General features: G+C 45.1%; 1 protein-coding gene across 1 annotated transcript in view; it reads left to right on the top strand.

The window, feature by feature from the left end:
• Positions 1-19,470, top strand: part of Slc6a5 (solute carrier family 6 member 5) — a 51,971-nt gene extending 32,501 nt beyond the window's left edge. The window contains exons 10-15 of the mRNA XM_052161855.1: positions 1,253-1,365; positions 2,290-2,421; positions 4,114-4,213; positions 7,179-7,279; positions 11,740-11,907; positions 14,896-19,470. Of these exons, the coding sequence (XP_052017815.1) occupies positions 1,253-1,365; positions 2,290-2,421; positions 4,114-4,213; positions 7,179-7,279; positions 11,740-11,907; positions 14,896-15,051 (770 nt within the window). The 3' untranslated portion in view covers positions 15,052-19,470. The remainder of the gene's footprint in view (positions 1-1,252; positions 1,366-2,289; positions 2,422-4,113; positions 4,214-7,178; positions 7,280-11,739; positions 11,908-14,895) is intronic.
• Positions 19,471-24,176: the final 4,706 nt, after the last annotated feature.

Raw genomic sequence — 24,176 nt, 5'->3', positions numbered from 1 at the left:
GCTTTCCGGGTCTGTGTTTCAGACCTGTTTTCAATTGTTGTTTAATATAGACTTTTCTTTTATGCTTCACATAAGGAGTCTTTGGAGACTGGCTCTACAGCCTGTTCAATAAATGTATAGGACAGGGGGTATCTTCAAGGTTTTATCTTTTAAACACCCTGAGGCCTTGTGCAACATCCGGAACCAACCACCCAATAAATTCCAGTTTTTAAAAAAAGGGCTGTTATGCTGGCTGGAGAAACGGCTCAGCAGGTAAGAGCACTTGCTGTTCTTTCAGAAGACCAGAGTTTAATTTCCAGTCCCTATGCCAGGCAGCTCACAACTGCCTGTAACCAAGTCCCAGGGGAGCTGGTGCCCTCTTCTGGGCGCCCTGCATGCTGTGAAGACTCAAGCACAGCACCCTCGCCTACTGCTCCCCACAGCATATGGTGCTCTTAGGAAGCCATTGCTCCCCCTAATGGAGTGTCCCTGCTGCTTTCTAATTTAAGCAGGTTTCTGTATGAGCTTCTTTTCTTCTTGCTGTGATGAAATGCTAACAAAATCAACAAAATCAAGGAGGGAGGGTTTATCTGGCTAACAGCTTGATGGGATGCATTTCTCATGGTGGGGAAAGGTGTGAGGACTGGCATTTGCTGCATATTGACCATTGCCTCTGCAGTCAGGAAGGAGGGAGGGAGGGAGGGAGGGAGAGAGAGAGGGAGGGGGGGGGGAAGCTGTCCTTAGCTCATTTTCTCCTAATTCAGTCTGGGACCTCAGCTCATGGATGGTGCTATCCCTGCCAGTTAGCCCAACGTAGAGACGTTTTCACAGACGTGCCCAGAGGATTGTTCCCTAGGTGACTTTAGATCCTGTCAAGTTGAGAGAATGGATCATCAAATTATCCCACTTCATCCCATTTGTGAGAAACAAAACTGTCTTCAGACACTGCCAGGTACCCCTCAGGGCTCAATATCAACAATTCTACCAGAGGGTAATCATTATCTTTGCCTCCATCCAAATAAAAGGAAAGTAGTTTCTGAGTATTTGCATGGGAGGTAGCATGGCCAAACGAGCAGAGGTTAGCATAAACAGCAGACAGTGGAAACGAACCTATGACCTGTGAAATCGTTTGAGATCTCGTGGAGAAAAGTCTGTGAGTAGAGGGGCTTTGAGCGGGGGGCCTGCCTGACACCATCTCTCTCTCTCTCCCTCTCTCTCCCTCTCCCTGTCCCTGTCCCTGTCCCTCTCTTTCTCCCCCCCTCTCTCTCTCCAGGGCCAGGCATTGCATTTGTGGTTTATCCGGAAGCCTTAACCAGGCTGCCTCTCTCTCCGTTCTGGGCCATCATCTTTTTCCTGATGCTTCTCACTCTTGGACTTGACACCATGGTGAGTCCCAGTCTTTCCCATCCCCTCCCCTCAAACCCTTCAAAGACTCCACTTTCCATGATCCCAGGTCTAGCTTGCAGAAAAGACTTAGGCTATAGGTTACATTGAAGCATCTCTTGAGTAATGTCTGGATGGTGAGGGACCTGTCTAGAGTCACAATAACTCTGTGTGTGTGTGTGTGTGTGTGTGTGTGCATGCATGTGCACACTCGAGTGTGTGAGGGTATATTTAAGAAAAAATCTTAATCTGTATCTCAGGATGACCTTGATCTCTTTAGCCTCTTTCCTAAGTTTCCTGGGTGCCGGGATTATGTGAGTGCACCACCGCAACCAATTTAATCTGGGATCTCTGGTGATCATGTGATGGTGCAACAGGGCTCTCTTCTCTCTTCCATTCCCTCTTTCTGTTCTCCAGACCAAGTTTTAGCCTGCATCCTCCATCCTTGGCATCATCTTGCCAACATGAACTCTGTAGGGCTGCAAAAGGGATGATAATATGAAGTCAATTTTAGGAAAATTGCTTTGAGGCTGAACCTACTACAAATCACGCCGACAGGTGCTCAGAGTTTAGTCATTGGGTGCAAAGTGGGTTTTCCTTCAAGTAGGAGATCAAATGGTAGATAACTAGAGGAGAGGAATTTACATCTCATGAATACAAAACGAAGCTAAGGCGTCCTGATGGATGATTGTGAGTGCATTCCCTAGGGGTTTGGGGTAGAGTTTCTGGAGCTCATACCCTGCTTGAGATCTCCTGACTTTGTGTGTTGGCACCCAGGAAGGTCGTTTAGACCCATTGAAGGAATGTCGAGCTAAAACCCAGACAGAACCTAAGCACAGCTTTCCCTAGTGACACACACAGCACTTTGGAGCAGGCTTTTGAGGGGGATGGTTGAACTCAAGTGCTTCTGTCCTGGTACTCTTTCAGTTTGCCACCATCGAGACCATCGTGACCTCCATCTCGGATGAGTTTCCCAAGTATCTGCGCACACACAAGCCTGTGTTCACCCTGGGCTGCTGCATCTGCTTCTTCATTATGGGCTTCCCAATGATCACACAGGTGAGAGTCCTCTTTGCATGACCAGATGCAGTGTGGGAGGTCTAATGACTGTCCAATGATCACTCTTGGGTAAGAGCCTACCATGCACAGGTGATCGTGGGTCAGGTGCGAGATGTATAATGGCTGTCTGTCATCACACAGCTGAGAGCCTGCGGCCATAAGCCCCATGTGGAGCAGGTGGAGGACCTGTGATGGCTGTCTATCCCTGTATTTGCATTTCTCCGACCTGTCAACCAGAGCCAAATCCCTGTCATTTCCATAGATGACATGAACTCAATGATGATTCTGACCGCACGTGGAAATATGCTATCCTGGCTCTTAGCAAGGCCCCTAGAATCTTCATAATTGAGATGTAGTCTTCTTGAGCCAATAAGACAGGTGTGTCCTATTTAAAACAGAAATCAGAACCATACAGCTTTGTCCACCAGTCAAATTTTCAAGATGGTTATTACTATATATAGACACTAATGTCACTTGAGGATTTGCCTAGTCTCCAGTGTGCTGGCAAATTACATGGTGACACTTGGGGCATGCACTGTATTTGCTGTGACCTTGAACGATACACTCCTCTGGGCCTTAGTTCTTGTGTCTATAAAGTGGTGGAGGAATGACATGGCCTTCAAGCCTCATCTGTTGTAAGGAGATTTCAGAACAAGGCAGAGAGACAGAGAGAGAGAGAGAGAGAGAGAGAGAGAGAGAGAGAGAGAGAGAGAGAGAGAGAGAGGCAGAGATAGAGAGAGACAGAGACAAAGAGACAGAGACAAAGAGAGAGATAGACAGAGAGGCAGAGATAAAGAGAGAAACAGAGAGAGAGAGAGAGAGAGAGAGAGAGAGAGAGAGAGAGAGAGAGAGAGAGAGAGAGAGAAATGTAAAGAAAGCCCAGAATGTTAGTCAGGGTTCTTTGGAGAAACAGAATTAATAGGAATCAGCTTATGCCATGTCCACAACAGCTGTGTCACATGGGAGGGGCTGAGAGCCCAGTAGTTACATAGTCCTTGAGGCTTGGTGCCCAAGGCAGTCTCAGGCTGCTGCTGAAGACTGGAGGGTTCCTGGAGAGCTTGGCTCACATTGGGAGCCTGGAAAGGTTGCTTCGGATATCAGGGAAGGAGTCAGTGGCAGCAGAGTAAATTAACTCTGAGCTGAGAGGGAAGGCCAGGCTGAGACAGATCAGCCGCTCTTCCTTCTTCCGTGACCTTTCACATCCGGGCCCTTCCAGAGGGTGCCAACTGCATTCCGAGTGGGTCTCCCCCAGTGATGAAGGCAATCCAGAGAATTCCTCAACGAGGCTCCTGTTCAGGTGATGCTAAAGTAAATTCACAGCCATAGCTAAAGGTCACATGAGGGTCAATGAAGTGCATCTGCGTGGGTGGAAGTGGTCACTGACAAGCAAATACGATGCCAGGGGGCTGTTCTCACAGCTCCCTTGGAGGTTGACCTTTGCCTTGGGGAAAAAAAATAAGATATTTAGCCAACTTTTTGTGCTTCACCAATCACCTCAGAGGTCACTGAGGGTGTCTCTGTTAAGCTGGCCAGGTCTCCACATGCCTTGTCCAGGTATAGGTCTTTGCTGTGGAGCAGGGAGGACTCCAAGCCTGCTGGTCCTCCGGAGGGAGAAGAGGGGCTGTTACGGGTGGGAAGATGGAGCCGAGCCACGGGGTCCTATTGATGGTGGCCGTTTCTCTCTCCTGCTAGGGTGGGATCTATATGTTCCAGCTTGTGGACACCTATGCTGCCTCCTATGCCCTTGTCATCATTGCCATATTTGAGCTTGTTGGCATCTCCTATGTGTATGGTAAGCGGACAAGCGGACACTCTGCCTGTTGCCATGGGAGAGTCAGCGTGTATGGTAGGCCTTGCTGACAAGTATGTACTCCATATTTAAAGGGTTTCAATGCCTCTGTTTCTGAGCTTGCCTCAGGATCACTGTGGTGAAATTGGATGAGAAACCAAAGGTGCCTGATCGTGAGTCTTAGCAGAAGATCGTAGAACCTGGTAGAAGGTATGGGCTGGCACAGTTAATGCCTGTGGCCAGTGGCCAGATGAGGAAGGAGGACTCTTTGCTGGTGTGGGATTATTCTCCATGTTGGCAGCATCAGTGCTCATGTGCTCGAGGTGAAGGGTGGCTCTGCACAGCCCCAGGGTACCAAAGGCCACTCCATCATAGAGCCTGCCAGTCTTGATAAGCACCTGGGAGAACTTGCCATGTAGTATTTCAGTGCCAGATTTTCCCATCAAAGAAGCTTTCAGCTCCCTAATGGTTTACTAGTTCTGCCATCACCATAGCAACACGCCCCCCCCCATCCACTAAAGCTGTTATCAAGGATAAAGGGTGGCAGTCGTCTCTGCCCTTTGTGCACACGTATGTGTCTTGGAGATCACACCAGGGGCCTCCTGGTTTGTCTGTCCAAATGGCTCAGGTACTGCTGACTCCTTTGTGCTTAGACATCTTAGAATGGTCATTGGATAAGGCCACATAGCAGCTGTCAGGAGGATAAGACTTTCAAGGTTCAATGTATTGCAGTCCCTGAAAAGATAGCAACTTTATCTAAGAGAAAAGTAAGTGAAATGAATTGCATGGAATAGAGGTGTCTCCAGATCACCATGTGGGGAGGGCAGGAGACTCTGCAGAGCTCTGACCTCCAAAATGGGGACAACACTCTCCCCAGTTTCCGTGTGCCTCGTGAATAAGTGTCTTGATTGTTAGTCTCATACTGACAGGTATGCAAAAGTTATTGGTTTTCCTGGTTTTAAATCTCATTAAAATAAAAGAGAAATAAAATAGAGCAGAAAAATCAGGATTAAAAAAAAAAAGAAAGTCTTTCATGTAAAACATAGGCACCCTAGAAACAGGAAGAAGCTACAATCATTAATTAAAAAAAAATTACTGAGCACAGTGGTGCATGCCTTTAAACTCCGCACTGGGGAGGCAGAGGTAGGTAGCCAGCCTGGTCTACAAAGTTCCAGGACAGACAGAGGACATAGCGAAACCCTGCCTCCAAACCAGAACAGAACAGAACAAAACAAAACAAAATCACATGTGTAGTGCGTGTGCGTCTGAGTGTGGGCATGGGCACCCATGCCATGCTATGGGGGTCAGAAGAGGACATTAGATCCCTGGAACTGGAGTTACAGTAGGTGTGAACCACAGACCTGGGTGTGAACCACCGACCTGGCAGAATGCTGGAGGGGTCAAACTCTGGTCCTTTTTAAAAGCTGTATATGCTCTTAACCACAGAGAACCACCTCTCCAGTCTTGCAATTACTTTCAGATGGGAGCTGAAGAAGAATTTTCATAAGACTGGCAATCATCTCCCCGCTTGGGGAGAGTTTGGTTGCTGGAAAGAGCAGGGGGCTTTACTGTAGCTTGTCTGCAGCCAGGCCCTGGAGCACAGACTTATTCCTTTTACCCAATTCCCAACTGCTAATTGCCACAGAAGGCACATTCGCAAAGCCCTTTCTTGTAAAACAGGCCTATTCAGCAAGGCTGGAAAGCAGTTAAAGCAGACACCTTTTAAGATGCCTAACTTTAGGAGTTAAATGGGCTCCCCCAAGCCCTAAGCAAATCTGGTCATGAAGGACTAAGTAAACCCCAAGTGCTTCAGCACTGGGCTATGCTAGTTCTCCTGGTCCTCCATTAATCTCTAATTTGTGTCTGTGTGTGTGTGTGTGTGTAGAAATCTCTAGGTTTTCCATGATGGTCATATGAACTTGTGGTTCGGTCATCAGTATATCATGGCCTCCCTCTCTATGAGGAACACATCTTGGATATACCTGGATGAGTTTTTAAGGCATCCCCAATACAGCAGTGCTCCTCAACCTGTGGGCTGCGACCCCTTCAGAGGATTGAGCCTGCAGCCTAGGAGTTGCCTAAGACCATCAGGAAACAGATATTTACATTACAATTTACAACAGTAGCAGAATCACAGTTACCAACTAGCAATGAAAATAATTTTGTGGTTGGGGGTCACCACAACAGGGGCCACCGTATTAAAGGGTCATAGCATTCGGAAGTCTGGGGACCACTGCAATGAGGACACTTGCACTCAGAAAGGTTTCAGGTCCCCTTTGCATATTGAACCCCCATTTCTGATGGGTTTCACTTCTGATGTTGTGCCTTTCCTCCAAAGCAGCATTCCTACGTCCTCCTAAACTAAGAGGTTTCCACTATAGGGTGATGGTATCGGTGAAGAACTGCCTCATTTACATTTTGTTTTAGTGAAGTTTCAGAGTAGCCAGAAAGACAATTGTCATTCAGTTCCAGCTTGAGTGAGTACTGGACACTTGGGATTTACGTTGCTTTTCTCCTGTAGTCGCCACTAGACCCCAGGCAGAGCAGGGTGGATGCAGCGAAAATGACCCTCCGGGTGTGAGAGGCACTACCCCAGGCCACAGAGGCTCTCTAAGTGTTGAACCTTTTATAATATGGTCTCTTGGTTGACCGAAACCTTTTTCTCTGTTAGACTTGTCATCAAGCAGACCAAGCCCATGTACATGCCACTGCCAAGACACCTGGAACTAAGTTCTGTAGCTGTTGCCATGACAGCTTTGAACCTCACTGCAGAGAGGGTTTAGGATCTATTTCAACATTCAGTTAGCTCCAGTATTCCTGGCAGCAAGTCATCTGTCTGATGGTCTCCTGTCGCAGGGAAACAGAGATTATGTTGGGTTCATCCTTAGCCAAGGTCTTTGAGTGAGGGGCTCCCCCACCGCCTCCCACCCACTGCACCTCAAACATTGTCTTTGCTGTCTCTCTGCAGGCTTGCAGAGGTTCTGTGAAGACATCGAGATGATGATTGGATTCCAGCCCAACATTTTCTGGAAAGTCTGCTGGGCATTCGTCACACCGACCATTTTAACTGTAAGGGTTGAATGCTTTCTCTCACAGATGCTGCGTCTCCTGCATGTCAGTGTTTTGCCTTTGAGCACACGTGGGCTTCCCCGAAAGCCTAGGGAGCTGGTGGGATGGGTATTGGCCTTGTCTTCCAAGTGAGGATACTGTAGGCCAGAAAGGTGAAAGGATTTAACTCCAGGTATCTGGCTGGTCACGGGTGGAGCTAGGATTGATCAAGAGATGTCACCACATCTGTGTAGAACACACACATTATATCCACCTGCCTTTTGTGCTAGCAGATAGCAGTCAACAGCTGTGTAGACCACACATCGACCATGGTTCAGATTTTATTCTGGGCGATTGGTGTATAGAGCTCTCTCTCTCAGCAGTCCTGCCAGGCTGGTGTAATTATCTTTGTTTTGCACAAGGCAATGTCCTATTTCCTTTTAAGTTGCCATGATAAGATAATCTAACAAAAACAGCTCAGGGGACAAAAGGGTTTATTTTCACTTACAGTTCCAGGTTGTAGTTCATCATAGTAGGGGAGCCACAGTATCAGAAGCTTGAAGCAGATGGGTCTATCCAGTCAAAGGCAGAGAGAAATGAATGCACCCAAATTTGTTAGTGCCCAGCTTGCTTTCTACATTCGAGAAAAGGATTTATATTCTGCTATCTCCTTACCGGTGTGTCTGTGTATGTCTGTGTGCACGTATGTGCAGGTACATGTGGGAGCCTGAAGAGCCCAGAAGATGGCAGTGGATCCCCTGGAGTTAAGCTGGCTGTGAGCTGGGAACCAAATTCCAATCCTCTATAAGAGCAGCAAATGCTTTTAACCCTTTGAGCTATTTCTCCAGCTCCTGATCTCTATAATACGAGATCCCTCTGCCTAGGGAATGAAGCTGCCTACAGTGGACTGCATCTCACATCAACTAATATAAGCATGACAATACCCCATAGGCCAACCTGATCTACCAGTCCTTCATTGAGACTCCTTTCCAAGTGATTATAGGTTGTGTCATGGTGTCAATTAAAAGTAACTATCACAGGGAAACTAAAGCCTGGCATTATGTGGCTGAGCTAGCATTAAATGTACACTAGGTAGCAACAGTCTGGATCTGAACCCACGTGTTCTAGCTCCTAGCCATTCTCAATGTGCCTACTCTACAGTTAATGTAGTTTTAATTGGGTGTTCAGTGCTGAGTTTATAGCTTTTGAGAGCCATGTTGTCATCTTCAAGTGTGGGGAAGGTATTTTGAGATCATCTGACATTCCCCTTCCGAATGAACAGAGTTGCACATACTCCTGAAGTCTGTACAGAGACTTAAACTCACATATGTTACCCTCCTCATTATGCCTGAAGCTATCAGTGTGGCCTCACTTTTGTCCCCACGCAAATCTGCAGAGATTTTGTCTTTCCCCTCCTCTGACTTTTTGAGCAAACCAGGAGGAAGCTGTCTGTAATTTTTATTTGTCCCAGTAGGTGGCACTAGTAACCAGCTAGAGAGCCCGCTTTTCAATACCAGATGCCCGCTTCTTTTAAGATGCAGAATGAATAAAAGCAGATGTAATGAAAATATTTTTTTTCTTCATTTGCTTGCCTTCCCCCACCCCGCCTGAGAGTATGTTCTAATCAAACCATATCTTTCTGAAAAGCTAGAGGTTTAGACAGGAAATCCATTCCACAATCTTCGTCTTCCGTGTGGACCCCAACGGCTTACCCACATCTATTTTGGTAGTCTGAAGAGTCCTGCTGGAGTTGGGGTGTGAGACCTGAAAAATACTAAAGACAGGTGCTCACGGATGAAGTGGGTGTGAAGATGATGTCATTGCTAGTTGCCTGAATATGCTGTACTAGCAAATCCTGTCCCTGCTGACCCTTGACTCAGCTTTTTTTCATTCTTGTGGTTTATTATCAGCGGAGTCAGTGTTAGAATACGTTCTAGATTCTGACCCACTTTTCTCTCATCCCAAAAGAGTGTCAGAATTTTGCCTTGTTCTGTGGAGATACACCGCACAGCCATCTTCCTGCTGCCGTGTATGCTTCCAGGCAGGTCATTTATTGGCCTTATCATTGATGCCTACACCCATGCCATCTCCCCACTTTATAGATGTGTGCATTGAGGCTCAGAGAGGGTAAGGGACTTTCTCTAGGCCACAAGGCCATAGAGCTAAAGCATTGTCTGTGAGCTGGGGTGTCCTTCAAGCCTGCCCTCTGCGTTCTGACAGTCTAGGTACAACACGGACAGTTTGGGTTAGAAGTCAAGTTTTCAGACTCAAGGAGAAGGAATTCTAGTTCATTGGTTTTTATTTCATTCTCGGGGGGGAAGTTCCTCAGGTTTGCTGCGATTTGGTAGACTACATGTCAGAAGCTGTGGAGACACCCTGGGACTATCTTGAGCAGATTCTCTGTGCTGTTTGGAGCTAGGGATGCCATCAGATCCATCATTACCACCAACCAGTGTGTTTCTTGTGAATGACTGATTTCTCTTAAAGGCAGAGGTGGGCATGACTCGGTGGCAATGCCCACCTTGGCACAGGCTTTCATCAAAGCTGACCTGGCAGAGGGAAATTTATGGCAAGCAACTGGCTCATGCCTAAAAGTTTGATGTGATATTTGCAGAAGTGAAAATAGGTGCCAAAGGTCCCAGCCCTGCTTATATTTTACCATTTACCTCCATAGCATAGATATCTTCCAGGTCCTGGACCAGGGTAAGATTATGGGTTTAAATTACTTCAGGGCCTCTGAAATAAAATCCATCATTTTTCTACGTGCCGTCATGGATTTATGGAGCCATAAATATCCTCATGCAATTATCATATGCATAGTCTGATCACGTTACTGAAGGCACACACATAAGCAGATGCATTGCTATTTATATAGTAAATGAAACAGAACAGTGTGCCGTAATGACATCGGGCCATACTTCCAATAGACTGGCTAATAAAGCTTATGACTCCAGGGGCAAAAGTTGGAAAGGGGGGGGCTAACGTCAACCTCCCTCTCCACGGGAGCCTTGTCTTCAGGCTTACATTGCTTTGAATCACCATACGAATTGCACTGAAAAAAAAAAAAAGTCCTGGTCCTGGCTGCCTGGGTGCTGCAGCACTGGTGGGGATGTTTTGTGTTTGTCTAGGGCTTCACAGTTCTCTGAAACTCTTCCACCTGCTATTTCCCTCCCCCAAAATATAGTTCCCTACGATCATTTTGTTACACTATAGCTTACAGTAGGAAGAGAGACATAGATCTGGGGAAAGGATTTAGGTGGAGAATTCTAGGCTTCTGGTGCCCTAGGCAAGAAGAACGCGCAGTGATGTTGTCTTGAGAAATGGTCTCTACAGGCTGGGCTGGAGCTGGCAGAAGCCTGGCTCTGTATACAGATGCCTCTGACGTCAGCTTGGCCTTCCCTTGGCCCTCTCCAGCTGCCCAGCCAAGCCTTCGGACAGATCTCAGACCTCTTGCTGGTCGAAGTATGATGCGATCCCTGATAATGGCTGAAACCCAAATCATGACCTTTTAAGAATGAGGAGGGTCGCTCTTAACTCCTGTTTCCCGCTTGCTTCTCTATTGCCCTCTTGGGCTCCTCTCTCTCCCCATAGTCTACTTCTCTCCTTTCTCCTGCCTTTCTCTACCTCTGCTACCCTCTAAACCCCCATCCCATGCCCTGAATAAACTCTATTCTATACTTAAAAAAAAAGAGGAGGTCTCTGGAGTAAATGCAGACTTCTGTTCCCAGAGAACCCCAGCACCACGCACACGGTATGAAATAAATCCATTCCCTAGAAGTCTGAGCGGTCCTGCAGCTCATTAGCTGTGGAGGAGCCAGGTCTCTGGGCTCACTGGTGATGACACTGGTCACCTTGAGTCAGTGTGGGAAGGGAGCTTCTCTCTCTCTCTCTCTCTCTGTCTCTCTCTCTCTCTCTTTCCACTTATTAAAGGTCTGTCCTTCTAGATTAGTCATTTGTGCAGGACCAGGGTCCATTTTGAGTCTCACACAGCCAACTTTAGAGGCGGCTCCTGCATGTTGGCCATTCCTTGTTCAAGAAGGAAGCCAAATGGATTCAATTAAAAGGACTGAGATTTACAAATTGAACACATCATTCTCCCATTATAACATATATATTAATATATAATATATATAACAGGTCTCTTCAGAACTCCCAGCTGCCACCTGCCCCTGTCAGGCACTGTGCCGTGTTCTCCTGGTGTGGCCTCCATGGGTATAAAGCACATGCCCACGCCCCACTGACTTCCTGTGGCAGGACACATTAGGGAGCAGTAGCTGAATATGTGTTTCCACTGTCATCATCTTGAGAATTTACTTCCCTCACTTGGAAAACCCCCTTCCAGATAGGCAAGAGCCTACATAGGATAAGGCAATAGAAATGGAGCATGCGATGGGGTTCCTCCAGTGGTGCGTGTTGAATGAATGAATGAATTAATGAATGACTCACACATCGCCCTAACACACCTTTCTCTTCTCTCCCAGTTTATCCTTTGCTTCAGCTTCTACCAGTGGGAGCCCATGACCTACGGCTCTTACCGCTACCCTAACTGGTCCATGGTGCTCGGATGGCTGATGCTCGCCTGCTCTGTGATCTGGATCCCGATTATGTTCGTGATAAAAATGTATCTGGCTCCCGGGAGATTTATCGAGGTAATTCTACTGGCTCCGTTCCCCCTGCTAGCCTCTCCCGAGGGAGAGATCCTGAAAGCTCTATGCATTAAAAACAAAAGATCTGGTAAACATATTCAAGAAGGATTCAGGGTGAGTAAGCCATTCCAGTTGCCACTGATTCTATTAAACTCATTTTTATTATATATGATTCCTGTAGCGGAGGAGCCCAGCCAACCATCAGGCTGAGCGAGCTATTATTGTGTTGCTATTATTTCTCACAGCGCTGGCAGCCCTGGGATGGGTGATCTGAATGTCTCCTCTCTCTTAGTGCTCCCATCCCCTCCTCCTCAGCCGCTATTTACATTTCGCTGTCCCTCTGCATCCAAGCCTCCTCCCTCCCAAATGTTGACTGCCATTAAACTTTTTCTTTTTTTTTTTCCAAAGATTTATTTATTATATCTAAGTACACAGTAGCTGTCTTCAGACACACCAGAGGAGGGTATCAGATCCCATTACAGATGGTTGTGAGCCACCACGTGGTTGCTGGGAACTGAACTCAGGACCTCTGGAAGAGTAGTCGTGCTCTAAACCACTGAACCATCTCTCTAGTCCTACTGCCACTAAACTTAAAGTCGCCACTGCTCCCTTCATTCCCGAGTTAAGGATGACGGACGGGTCAAGCCGATTAAACATTTGACGACTCTCAGCGTGCCATATGCGCTCCAGGCCGTGGCTAGAGTGAGGGAGACTTGCTTTTCCTTACCAACTGTCATAATAGTTAGCTTTCTGTTGCTGCAATAAAATCATGACCAGAAGCATCTTAGGGAGGAAAGGGCTCGTTTCATCTCAATAGTGCCTGCTGGTCTCAATCTTCACTGAGGGAAGGAAGTCAGGGTAAGAGCTCAGGGCAGGAACCTAGAGATAGGAGCTGAAGCCGAGGCCATGGAGGAGTGCTGCTTGCTGGCTTGTTCCTCCTGGCTTGCTCGGTTTGTTTCCTTAGGTAACTTGATGCCATCTTGCCCAGAGGTGGCACTGTCACGGTGGGCTGGGCCCTCCCACATTAATCATTAATTGAGAAAATGCCCCACAGACTTGCCTATGGGGGCTCATATGAGGCAGTTCCTCAGTTGCCTTTGCCTCTTTCTGGATGACATAGCTGGCTGAGCTCACCAGCACCAGTCAGTCCTGATCAGAGCCCGCTTTGCTCGTTCCCTGAATGGGACTTTACCAAAGAGAGAGTGGGGCTGCTGTTTGTTTCAGCCACACCCTGGAGCCACCCCGCTTTGTTACTTATGGGAAGTCACCTGTTCAAGCACACCTGTAATTCTAGCACTTGGGAAGTAGAAAGCAGGAGGATCAAGAGTTCAAGGCTATCCTTAGTTCTGTGGTGAACTTTAGGCTAGCCTGGGCTATATAAGATCCTGTCTCAAAATGGAAAAATAAACAGTCATTTGTCCAGGTGGGCTGAGAATGAGTGACCTCTGCTTGCGTCCTGAAGGTGTTTGGACTTCAATGCGACCTGGGGTCTGATCTAGAGTAGAGGTGCCCTGGGAACTTGCCACAAATGCAGACAGCCAGGTTCTCTCAATGGCACGGAGCTCAGGGAAATGGAGCTTGGCCTTGTCTTCTAGTGATTTGGGTGCAAGCACTGAGCCCAGCACAAAGACATACTGTTCACTGGGGTGGAGAACGGCTGTGTGGGGGGCTGCTCTCGGGCAGCTAGTTGGATATGAGGAAGAGGCTGGTGGGGAGAAACAGGGCGGGGGGTGGGGGGTGGGGGGTGGAGGGTGGGGGTGGTGAGGGCGTGGCCAGCACACAACACAAGCGTTCTCTTGGTGTGAGCCAGCAGGTAGCCTTTGTTTCCACAGACCTCCACATGCTGGTGAGTCTTCATGTTGAAGATGTATTCTGGTTGGCATCCCCAGAGAATTCTGTTCATTATTCTCTGATATAAAGCAGTTCTGGCTGAGCCTACTCCCAGCAAGCCACTCCTCACAGTCACCTTCCCGCCAGAGGTCACAGAAATCTTTCCCTAATCAGAACCTGCTGTAACCTTGGCTGCTGCTGCAGCCTAAAGTTCTCTAGACTGATGGGTTGGCTGTACAAATTTATTATGGTTAATTTGGGACACAAAGGTTGCAAGTTGGTGATTAAAGGGGGCTTTAAACTAACAGCTATAAGAACCAGATTTCCCCTTAATAGGTAATAAACATAGAATTATTCCCTCTTATATAGTCAGAAATAAGTTTTCTTTTTCTGTATGTTTCTATCAGATTTTATTTTCAATAATAATTTCAGTTGAAGCTAGAAACACTTCCATTATTTTTAAGCTTACCTACATGAACCTGCACTGCCTACCTGAGTCAGAAACATATATATATATATATATACATATATATATATACACACATGTATATGTGTGTGTATGTGTGTATATATATAATATATGAATATATGTATGTGTACATGTACATATTATATATGCATATATTCAACAGACAATTAAAATCTTGGTTCATGCTTGGTGGTATACCTTTGGTTTGGCTTTTTTCTTGGTCATTTATATACTTTTGGGGAATCTGCTAATCAAAATCCAATTATTTTTGATGTAGCAACCCATCACTGAGACTGCAGAACAAATGTAATTGAGCCCATGGCTTTCGCTGTTTGGGAGCGGAAGTAGAAGCTTGCGAGTTCTCTTTACTTGGTGGGTGGAGAGGTATAATTAAAATCTGGGCCCTTTGTCCTCTGCTCATCGTTATGCACGGCAAACATGGAGTAGTCGGTAAAGGTGCTTTCAGGGTAATGATTCTAAGAGAACCAAACCGAGTCTTGCTTTTCCTGTCCTTGGCCTGGTTTATAAATGCAGGCTACACTTCCCTTGTTGTGAGGGGATGGGGAGAGGCTCTTGGCTCCGGTGAAGGATGCAGAGGAATGATACCTAGCCTTTTGGAGATGGCTAGTGGTGCCAAGGTGAGGAAGGTGAATTCATATGGTAACTACACATGTCTCTTCCTTTTTTTGCAGAGGCTGAAGTTGGTATGCTCGCCACAGCCCGACTGGGGCCCATTCTTAGCTCAGCACCGCGGGGAACGCTACAAGAATATGATCGACCCCTTGGGAACATCGTCCCTGGGACTCAAGCTGCCGGTGAAGGATTTGGAACTGGGCACTCAGTGCTAGTCCAGTAGTGTGGATGGTCCGGAATTACTCCGGGGATTCCTCCCTGCCTCCCCTTCACACTTTTCCCCAGATTTATTCCCAATTTTCTTCTTTCTCCCCACACTTCGGTTCACAGCTGTGCATGAGTGTTCCATAGAAAAGTAGGACATAGCGTAGCATGCTGTAGTGAGAGGCACACAGGCCACTGAGAGCGCGCTCTGTCTGTGCCTGTGCTATCACTTTCTGGAGGGATCAGTCCCCTGATCAGGTTTCTTCCTTCATCCTGCAGGGGTGGGTCGATCAGGTGAATGCTGGTGGTAAGGGGCTTGGCAGTAGAGAAATTGCATTGTGTATTCTCCTTGCTGGAAGGATCAGGGCACGGGGAGAATGCAGACTTTCAGGACTCATCAGCACCGTCTAGCTGAGCTGGGCAACACAGTGATCTCATTCAGAAGCTGAGAGTTCAGGTCAGGTGTGTTTAGGGGGATGGCAGTACTGGAAATTATTCTGGATACAGACATGGCTAGTGGGTAGACTTGGGCACCGCTGGGCGGTTTGATTTGTGTATTCATTTCCTTTATTTTGACCACATATACCATGCATTCAGATGCTTCATCTCTCTATGCTGTGGATTTGAAGGGACTGCCCATTCTCTCACCACAGCTTTCCTTCTTTCTCTCTTCCGTTCTTCCGTTCTCCTCCTTCCTCGCCTTTGCACATTTCTCCCTTCTCCCCTCCCCTCCCTCCCTTTCCTCCTCCTCTTCCCTCTCCTATTCTTCTCCTTCTCTCTCCTTCTCCATCTCCTCCTCCTTCTGTAAGAACGACACTTGAGAGCTAATTCTCGAGGTCTTTTCTTTCACTCTCTGCACAAGAAGCCATGCTTTGATTTGCATGAGGGCTTTTGTACCACTGTTGTATCTGCCATGATGTCTTTTGTACCATGGTTCAGTGTCATGCTATGCTGTCTCTCTGCCCCCAAGACTTTCTATAAGGTGTAGATAACCTTGTCTTCCAACCTATTGAAAAATGAGACCTACCCTGGTTCTGTATTCACACACACACACACACACACACACACACACACACACACACACACAGAGGACACAAACTCTTAAAAAAAACACTTTCTCAATTTTCACTCCTTTTTCAGTAACAGTAAATGTCAATTATGGCCATAGGAGAAATTAGAGAAACTAAGAGGTTTGTGAAAAGCACCCATGGGACTCCTCATCCCTGTGGTTGTATATCTTAGGTCAATGTATTTCCAGAACTTTCTGATAAATACAGCTTAGTTAGGTAGTAAGTAAGCAGATTAAAACTGTAGCTTTTAAGACTGCATTTTAGCTAGTTCAATGTCCAGAGCTCCCTCTCCACACTGCTCAATGTAACTGCCCTCTAGTGAGGGCAAGCCACCTGTCGGCGGAGCCTGGCCAGGCCATACCCTTTAATCCGCTGTGTCCTGAGCCGGCACATGCAATGCTCTGCACACATAGTGCTAGTGGTGTTTTCTGTCCTCATAAATATCTTATGAGTCACCACAGAGATGGCGAGTTTAGAGTAGCATAGTCTGGGCTTTTTATTTCTCCCTCTTACAGTATTAATATTGCGATCTAAAATCATTTCCTCTAGGGGAGACAGGTTCAATCATTTTCTTATTAGTTTGTCTTCATATAGCAGGGTCTCAGGCAAAGTTTTCAGTTCAAATCTTATATATCGACATGACATTTCCATCCTGTGCAATGGCAATGGCACCTCAACAACAGACTTTAATGTATCATTTAAAAAATATGACTGTCTGTGTAAAGTGTTTGAAGTCATTGGGTTGAACTCTCCTTTCCTAGGGCAAGCGCTCACACCACCTGTCAACAGTGATGGGTACTTGTGTTCCCCAGAGTAGTCAGGATGGGTTTTAGGGAAGGGAACATGATGGGTTTTGAACCAGTCTCTGGTTTTTTTGCTAGTAGGGTTTTCTCCCTCTCTTTCTCTTCTCTTTTCTCCTAGTTTCCCCAAGCTAGGTCTTGTTAGATTGTCACAGAGATGGAACCTCAGGCTTCCCTGTTTTAGGCAGATGAGCTGTGGATTCTGCTCTCCACTATCTGCTGTTAACATCTGTTTCCCCAAGAAAGCCATACCGGTGAGAGAGCCCATTCCTGCACCAGCATCGCAGGGCAGTGCTGCGACTTGGGTGGTGTGCATATGAAGAGGGAGGTCAGTTTGGAAACTGCAGCCCTGCCAGTTTGCAGGGTGAAAGAAAGCACAAATCTTGTCCTCAGAACACGTGGGATTTGTGCTTGTGTGGGGATGGATGGCTTCTGGTTTCCCGTTTTCCTATGGGCTGGAGCTGGGGTTGGTGCTGGATGCCAACCTGATTTCTGCTCATTTTTGCCTCCGTGATTAAAAGAAGGATGTGGGGAAGCCCTGGACACTGCCAGATGTGAACTGAGAGTCAGCTTACTTGTCAGAATGATGACCTCATCCGTTAGTGTGGCGGTAACCGGGGGAGCTACAGCTGTGTCTACTAGGATGTATTTAGGAAAGACCTAGAAGCTGCTCCTGAGTACAAGTCCATTTTGTTGTTGTTGCTTTGTTTCTCTTCCCCTGGTTAGGCTGCTTAGGACAGAGTCAGACAGAAGGTTCCAAGCTTGCCTGGAACCCACTGCCTTTGAAGTTAGCTTTGGCCATTCATTGCCATGTTCAGTGTTCAAGGTTCTCCTTGGCAGGGGGCAGTGGTGTCTGAGCAGTCTCTCTGTTCATGGTGTATCTCAGCGGTGTGCCTTTTGAGGATTTGGTGGGGACACTGAGAGCTGATACGTATCCCACTAGATGGATTATTTTCACGCTACTAAAATGCACAACCAATTGGAAGAGAAAAAAGGAAGGAATTCATAGACAATGAGAGAGCTGTCCTAACTGCCACCTGAGAGTTCTCCCCTGAGCATGAAGGAGAAGCAAGGTTACTTCGTGAAGACTTGGGTTCCCTGTGCATACTGGTGGGGAGTTTTCCATCTGTGAGATGATTTCATAATACCACTTTAATAAACCCATTCAGAGAAAAACAAGCCATATGTGAAAAATAGTAACCCTGTAATATCCTTAAAACAGAAAAGCATCATATATTTATTAACTATTCGTGTTGTGGTTTCTTATACAAACCTTTGTCTAATTGTCTTGCCCACTGGAAACTTCTAATCTCCTTCAGGCTGTGTTTTTGTTTTTTTTGTGTGTGTGAACAAGTGTGTCCAATTCTGGTCTTTCCTGGTTGTTGTTTTATCTGCCCCTCTCTATGTCTTTACTGCATGATATCTGTGGTCAACACAAATCCTAATGACCATTGGTGGCTTTGGAATTTTTGATGTGATTTTAATGTGTGAGAGCTGCACTCAATGTGTACTTCAGGGACTGGCACTTTAGAAAGAGTGGAACGAGAGGGCCTTCGGTTTGGTGAGACTTGGATTGTGTCTATGCTGACGCACCACTGAGGGGGTCAGGGTTTTGTTTTCTCTTCTGTTATCTACGTGTGCCTCAGAGTTTCTCAGTTCTTTTCTGTCAGCATGGGCTGCTTCCCATGCCTTAAATTGACATTTTGTCTTCGTCTCCCTGGCTGCAGCCATCGTCCTCTTCCCAGAGGCTAGTTCAGTAACTGTTACTGGCTGGCTGTGCAATGACAAGGTCGTTCTGCCCCAGTATTGGATTTGGGCCTGTGGCTTGCTTCTCCAAGGCTTTGACATGAGTGAGGGTGTTCTATATGGTACATTAACATGCAAGGCATGGAGGCCAAGGCCAGCGAGCCAGTCTCCTCTGCCTCATGATGTGTGATGCAGAGCCGGCCTGAAGTTTGGGAGCAAGACTTCTTGTCTTTCATTTAGCTGTGCTTGACTAGAAAGACCACGGTGAAATATGGTCTTGGCACAGGCTGCTGTAAACTGCCTGCAGAGAAAGGATTTTAGCTGGGTGTTCATCACCCCTGAAAAGCAAGCCCAGGCTTGATTAGCTTCTGAGGATAACAACACTTTCAGGTGACCAGCTGCCTTACAGGTGTGTTCCATCATTGGGATGCTGTTTAGATGGCAACTGGGAACTGCCATGTCTCTCATTTGTCCGTGTCTTTTGCACTTTATCATGGACCTATGCAGGAAGAGGAGGTTGATTCTTAAATTGTGCACTTGGATAACGTCCTACATGCAAGCATCTCACGTGAACAATATTGTTCCTGAAGAAAGATGTTTCCTAGCCAGGTCCTTATATTTTTTCATTGACTTTACATGAAGAAAATATATTATGTTACAAAATGCATCATATATATATCTATCTATCTTATAGAGTGCTTATTATATACTGTGCATTATTCATTTAAGAAATCATTACTCTTGAGGCCCTACCTCAAATTTTGTATTTATGTGTACAAATGCAATTTATTGTATTATATATTACATACTGATATAAATTAGAGTTTATCCTAATAATGTATGAGTTCTCAAAACCCCTCAAATAAATGTCAGTGTTTAAAACGCATTGCTTGCCATTGTGTCTGTTCCAAATCCGTCATGACCGTGGTTTCCTCTTTAACAAATGGACTTCAGGTGTACTCAGGGTGGGTCTATTGTTGTGAGAAGCTTGGCACAGCTGTGGGAAATGGCCCTCCTGGGGGAATGAGGTATCATTGTGTTATGTAGAAACAAATATCAATTAAATTGCTGTATTTGCAGTTATCTGAATACACCATAGTAAGTACCCTGAATTATTAATTAGCCTGAGAAAGAGGGATAGAGAGAGAGAGAGAGACAGAGAGAGAGAATCTGAATAGATCTGAATAGAGACTGAGCTAGATAAATCTCTGTGTGTAGTAAAATTATTATTTTGTCTGTTTCCAATTTTATTTAACTTTAGCAGTATCTAGATATTCTTTTTTTTTTTTTTTTTTTTTTTTTTTTTTTTTCTTTTTTTTTTTTTTTTATTTGATATAATTTATTTACATTTCAAATGATTTCCCCTTTTCTAGCCCCCCCCACTCCCCGAAAGTCCCGTAAGCCCCCTTCTCTTCCCCTGTCCTCCCTCCCACCCCTTCCCAGTTCCCCGTTCTGGTTTTGCCAAATACTGTTTCACTGAGTCTTTCCAGAACCAGGGACCACTCCTGCTTTCTTCTTGTATCTCATTTGATGTGTGGATTATGTTTTGGGTATTCCAGTTTTCTAGGTTAATAACCACTTATTAGTGAGTGCATACCATGATTCACCTTTTGAGTCTGGGTTACCTCACTTAGTATGATGTTCTCTAGCTCCATCCATTTGCCTAAGAATTTCATGAATTCATTGTTTCTAATGGCTGAATAGTACTCCATTGTGTAGATATACCACATTTTTTGTATCCACTCTTCTGTTGAGGGATACCTGGGTTCTTTCCAGCATCTGGCAATTATAAATAGGGCTGCTATGAACATAGTAGAGCATGTATCCTTATTACATGGTGGGGAATCCTCTGGGTATATGCCCAGGAGTGGTATAGCAGGATCTTCTGGAAGTGAGGTGCCCAGTTTTCGGAGGAACCGCCAGACTGCTTTCCAGAGTGGTTGTACCAATTTGCAACCCCACCAGCAGTGGAGGAGTGTTCCTCTTTCTCCGCACCCTCTCCAACACCTGCTGTCTCCTGAATTTTTAATCTTAGCCATTCTGACTGGTGTAAGATGAAATCTTAGGGTTGTTTTGATTTGCATTTCCCTAATGACTAATGAAGTGGAGCATTTTTTAAGATGCTTCTCCGCCATCCGAAGTTCTTCAGGTGAGAATTCTTTGTTTAACTCTGTACCCCATTTTTTAATAGGGTTGTTCGGTTTTCTGGAGTCTAACTTCTTGAGTTCTTTATATATATTGGATATTAGCCCTCTATCTGATGTAGGATTGGTGAAGATCTTTTCCCAATTTGTTGGTTGCCGATCTGTCCTCTTGACGGTGTCCTTTGCCTTACAGAAACTCTGTAACCTTATGAGGTCCCATTTGTCAATTCTTGCTCTTAGAGCATACGCCATTGGTGTTCTGTTCAGAAACTTTCTCCCTGTACCGATGTCCTCAAGGGTCTTCCCCAGTTTCTTTTCTATTAGCTTCAGAGTGTCTGGCTTTATGTGGAGGTCCTTGATCCATTTGGATTTGAGCTTAGTACAAGGAGACAAGGATGGATCAATTCGCATTCTTCTGCATGCTGACCTCCAGTTGAACCAGCACCATTTGTTGAAAAGGCTATCTTTTTTCCATTGGATGTTTTCAGCCTCTTTGTCGAGGATCAAGTGGCCATAGGTGTGTGGGTTCATTTCTGGATCTTCAATCCTGTTCCATTGATCCTCCTGCCTGTCACTGTACCAATACCATGCAGTTTTTAACACTATTGCTCTGTAGTATTGCTTGAGGTCAGGGATACTGATTCCCCCAGATTTTCTTTTGTTGCTGAGAATAGTTTTAGCTATCCTGGGTTTTTTGTTGTTCCAGATGAATTTGATAATTGCTCTTTCTAACTCTGTGAAGAATTGAGTTGGGATTTTGATGGGTATTGCATTGAATCTGTATAGTGCTTTAGGCAAAATGGCCATTTTAACTATATTGATTCTACCGATCCATGAGCATGGGAGGTTTTCCCATTTTTTGAGGTCTTCTTCCATTTCCTTCTTCAGAGTCTTGAAGTTCTTGCCATACAGATCTTTCGCATGTTTGGTAAGAGTCACCCCAAGATACTTTATACTGTTTGTGGCTATTGTGAAGGGGGTCATTTCCCTAATTTCTTTCTCAGCCTGCTTATCCTTTGAGTATAGGAAGGCCACTGATTTGCTTGAGTTGATTTTGTAACCTGCCACTTTGCTGAAGTTGTTTATCAGCTGTAGGAGCTCTCTAGTGGAGTTCTTTGGGTCACTTAGGTAGACGATCATGTCGTCTGCAAATAATGATAGTTTGACTTCCTCCTTTCCAATTTGTATCCCTTTGACCTCCTTATGTTGTCGAATTGCCCGAGCTAGTACCTCAAGTACAATATTGAAAAGATAAGGAGAAAGGGGGCAGCCTTGTCTGGTCCCTGATTTCAGTGGGATTGCTTCAAGTTTCTCTCCGTTTAGTTTGATGCTGGCTACCGGTTTGCTGTATATTGCTTTTACTATGTTTAGGTATGGGCCTTGAATTCCTGTTCTCTCCAAGACTTTAAGCATGAAAGGATGCTGAATTTTGTCAAATGCTTTTTCAGCATCCAATGAAATGACCATATGATTTTGTTCTTTGAGTTTGTTTATGTAGTGGATTGTATTGATGGATTTCCGTATATTGAACCAACCCTGCATTCCCGGGATAAAGCCTACTTGATCATGGTGGATGATCGTTTTGATGTGTTCTTGGATTCGGTTGGCAAGAATTTTGTTGAGTATTTTTGCATCGATGTTCATAAGGGAAATTGGTCTGAAGTTCTCTTTCTTTGTTGGATCTTTGTGTGGCTTTGGTATCAGCGTAATTGTGGCTTCGTAGAAGGAATTGGGTAGTGTTCCTTCTGTTTCTATTTTGTGGAATAGTTTGAAGAGTATTGGTGTTAACTCTTCTTTGAAGGTCTGGTAGAATTCTGCACTGAAACCATCTGGTCCTGTGCTTTTTTTGGTTGGAAGACTTTCTATGACTCCTTCTATTTCTTTAGGCTTTATGGGACTGTTTAGATGGTCTAGTTGGTCCTGATTTAATTTTGGTATTTGGTATCTGTCAAGGAAATTGTCCATTTCCTCCAGATTCTCCAGTTGTGTTGAGTACAGGCTCTTGTAGTAGGATCTGATGATTTTTTGGATTTCCTCAGTTTCCGTTGTTATGTCTCCCTTTTCATTTCTAAGTTTGTTAATTTGGATACTTTCTCTGTGCCCTTTGGTCAGTCTGGCTAAGGGTTTATCTATCTTGTTGATTTTCTCAAAGAACCAGCTCCTAGTTTTGTTGATTTTTTGTATGGTTCTCTTTGTTTCTACTTGATTGATTTCGGCCCTGAGTTTGATGATTTCCTGCCTTCTACTCCTCCTGGGTGAAATAGCTTCTTTTTGTTCTAGGGCTTTCAGGTGTGTCATTAAGTTGGTAATGTATGCTCTCTCCATTTTCTTTTTGGAGGCACTCAGGGCTATGAGTTTTCCTCTTAGCACTGCTTTCATTGTGTCCCATAGATTTGGGTATGTTGTGTTTTCATTTTCATTGTGTTCTAAAAAGTCTTTAATTTCTTTCTTTATTTCTTCCTTGACCAAGGTGTCATTGAGTAGAGTATTGTTCAATCTCCACGTGTTTGTGGGTTTTCTGTTGTTTCTGTTGCTATTGAAGACCACTTTTATTCCATAGTGATCAGATAGGAGGCATGGGATTAGTTCTATCTTTTTATATTTGTTGAGGTCTGTCTTGTGACCAATTATATGGTCGATTTTGGAGAAGGTACCATGAGGTGCTGAAAAAAAGGTATATTCTTTTGTTTTAGGATAGAATGTTCTATATATATCAGTTAAATCTAATTGGTCCAAAGCTTCAATTAGTTTCATTGTGTCCTTGTTTAGTTTCTGTTTTCCTGATCGGTCCATTGAGGAAAGTGCAGTGTTGAAGTCACCAACAATTATTGTGTTAGGTGCAATGTGTGCTTTGAGTTTTAATAAAGTTTCTTTTATGAAAGAGGGTGCCCTTGCATTTGGAGCATAGATGTTCAGGATTGAGAGTTCTTCTTGTTGTATTTTTCCTTTGACCAGCAAGAAGTGTCCCTCAGAGTCTCTTTTGATGACTTTGGGTTGAAAGTCAATTTTATCTGATATTAAAATGGCTACTCCAGCTTGTTTCCTGAGACCATTTGCTTGTAAAATTGTCTTCCAGCCTTTTACTCTAAGGTAGTGTTTGTCTTTGACCCTTAGGTGTGTTTCCTGTAAGCAGCAAAATGTAGGGTCCTGTTTACGTATCCAGTCAGTTAGTCTGTGTCTTTTTATTGGGGCATTGAGTCCATTGATGTTAAGAGATATTAAGGAATAGTGATTGTTACTTCCTATCATTTTTGACGTTATTTTTTAAATTTGATTGCTTAACTTATTTGGGTTTGATGAAAGGTTACTATCTTGCTTTTTTCAGGGTGGAGTTTCCCTCCTTGTATTGGTGTTGTCCTCCTATTATCCTTTTTAG

This window comes from Apodemus sylvaticus, chromosome 1 (genome assembly GCF_947179515.1).
Source record: "Apodemus sylvaticus chromosome 1, mApoSyl1.1, whole genome shotgun sequence".
Lineage (NCBI taxonomy): Eukaryota > Metazoa > Chordata > Mammalia > Rodentia > Muridae > Apodemus > Apodemus sylvaticus.
The sequence above is the reverse complement of the archived record's forward strand: the minus strand, read 5'-3'. Positions and strand labels throughout refer to the sequence as shown.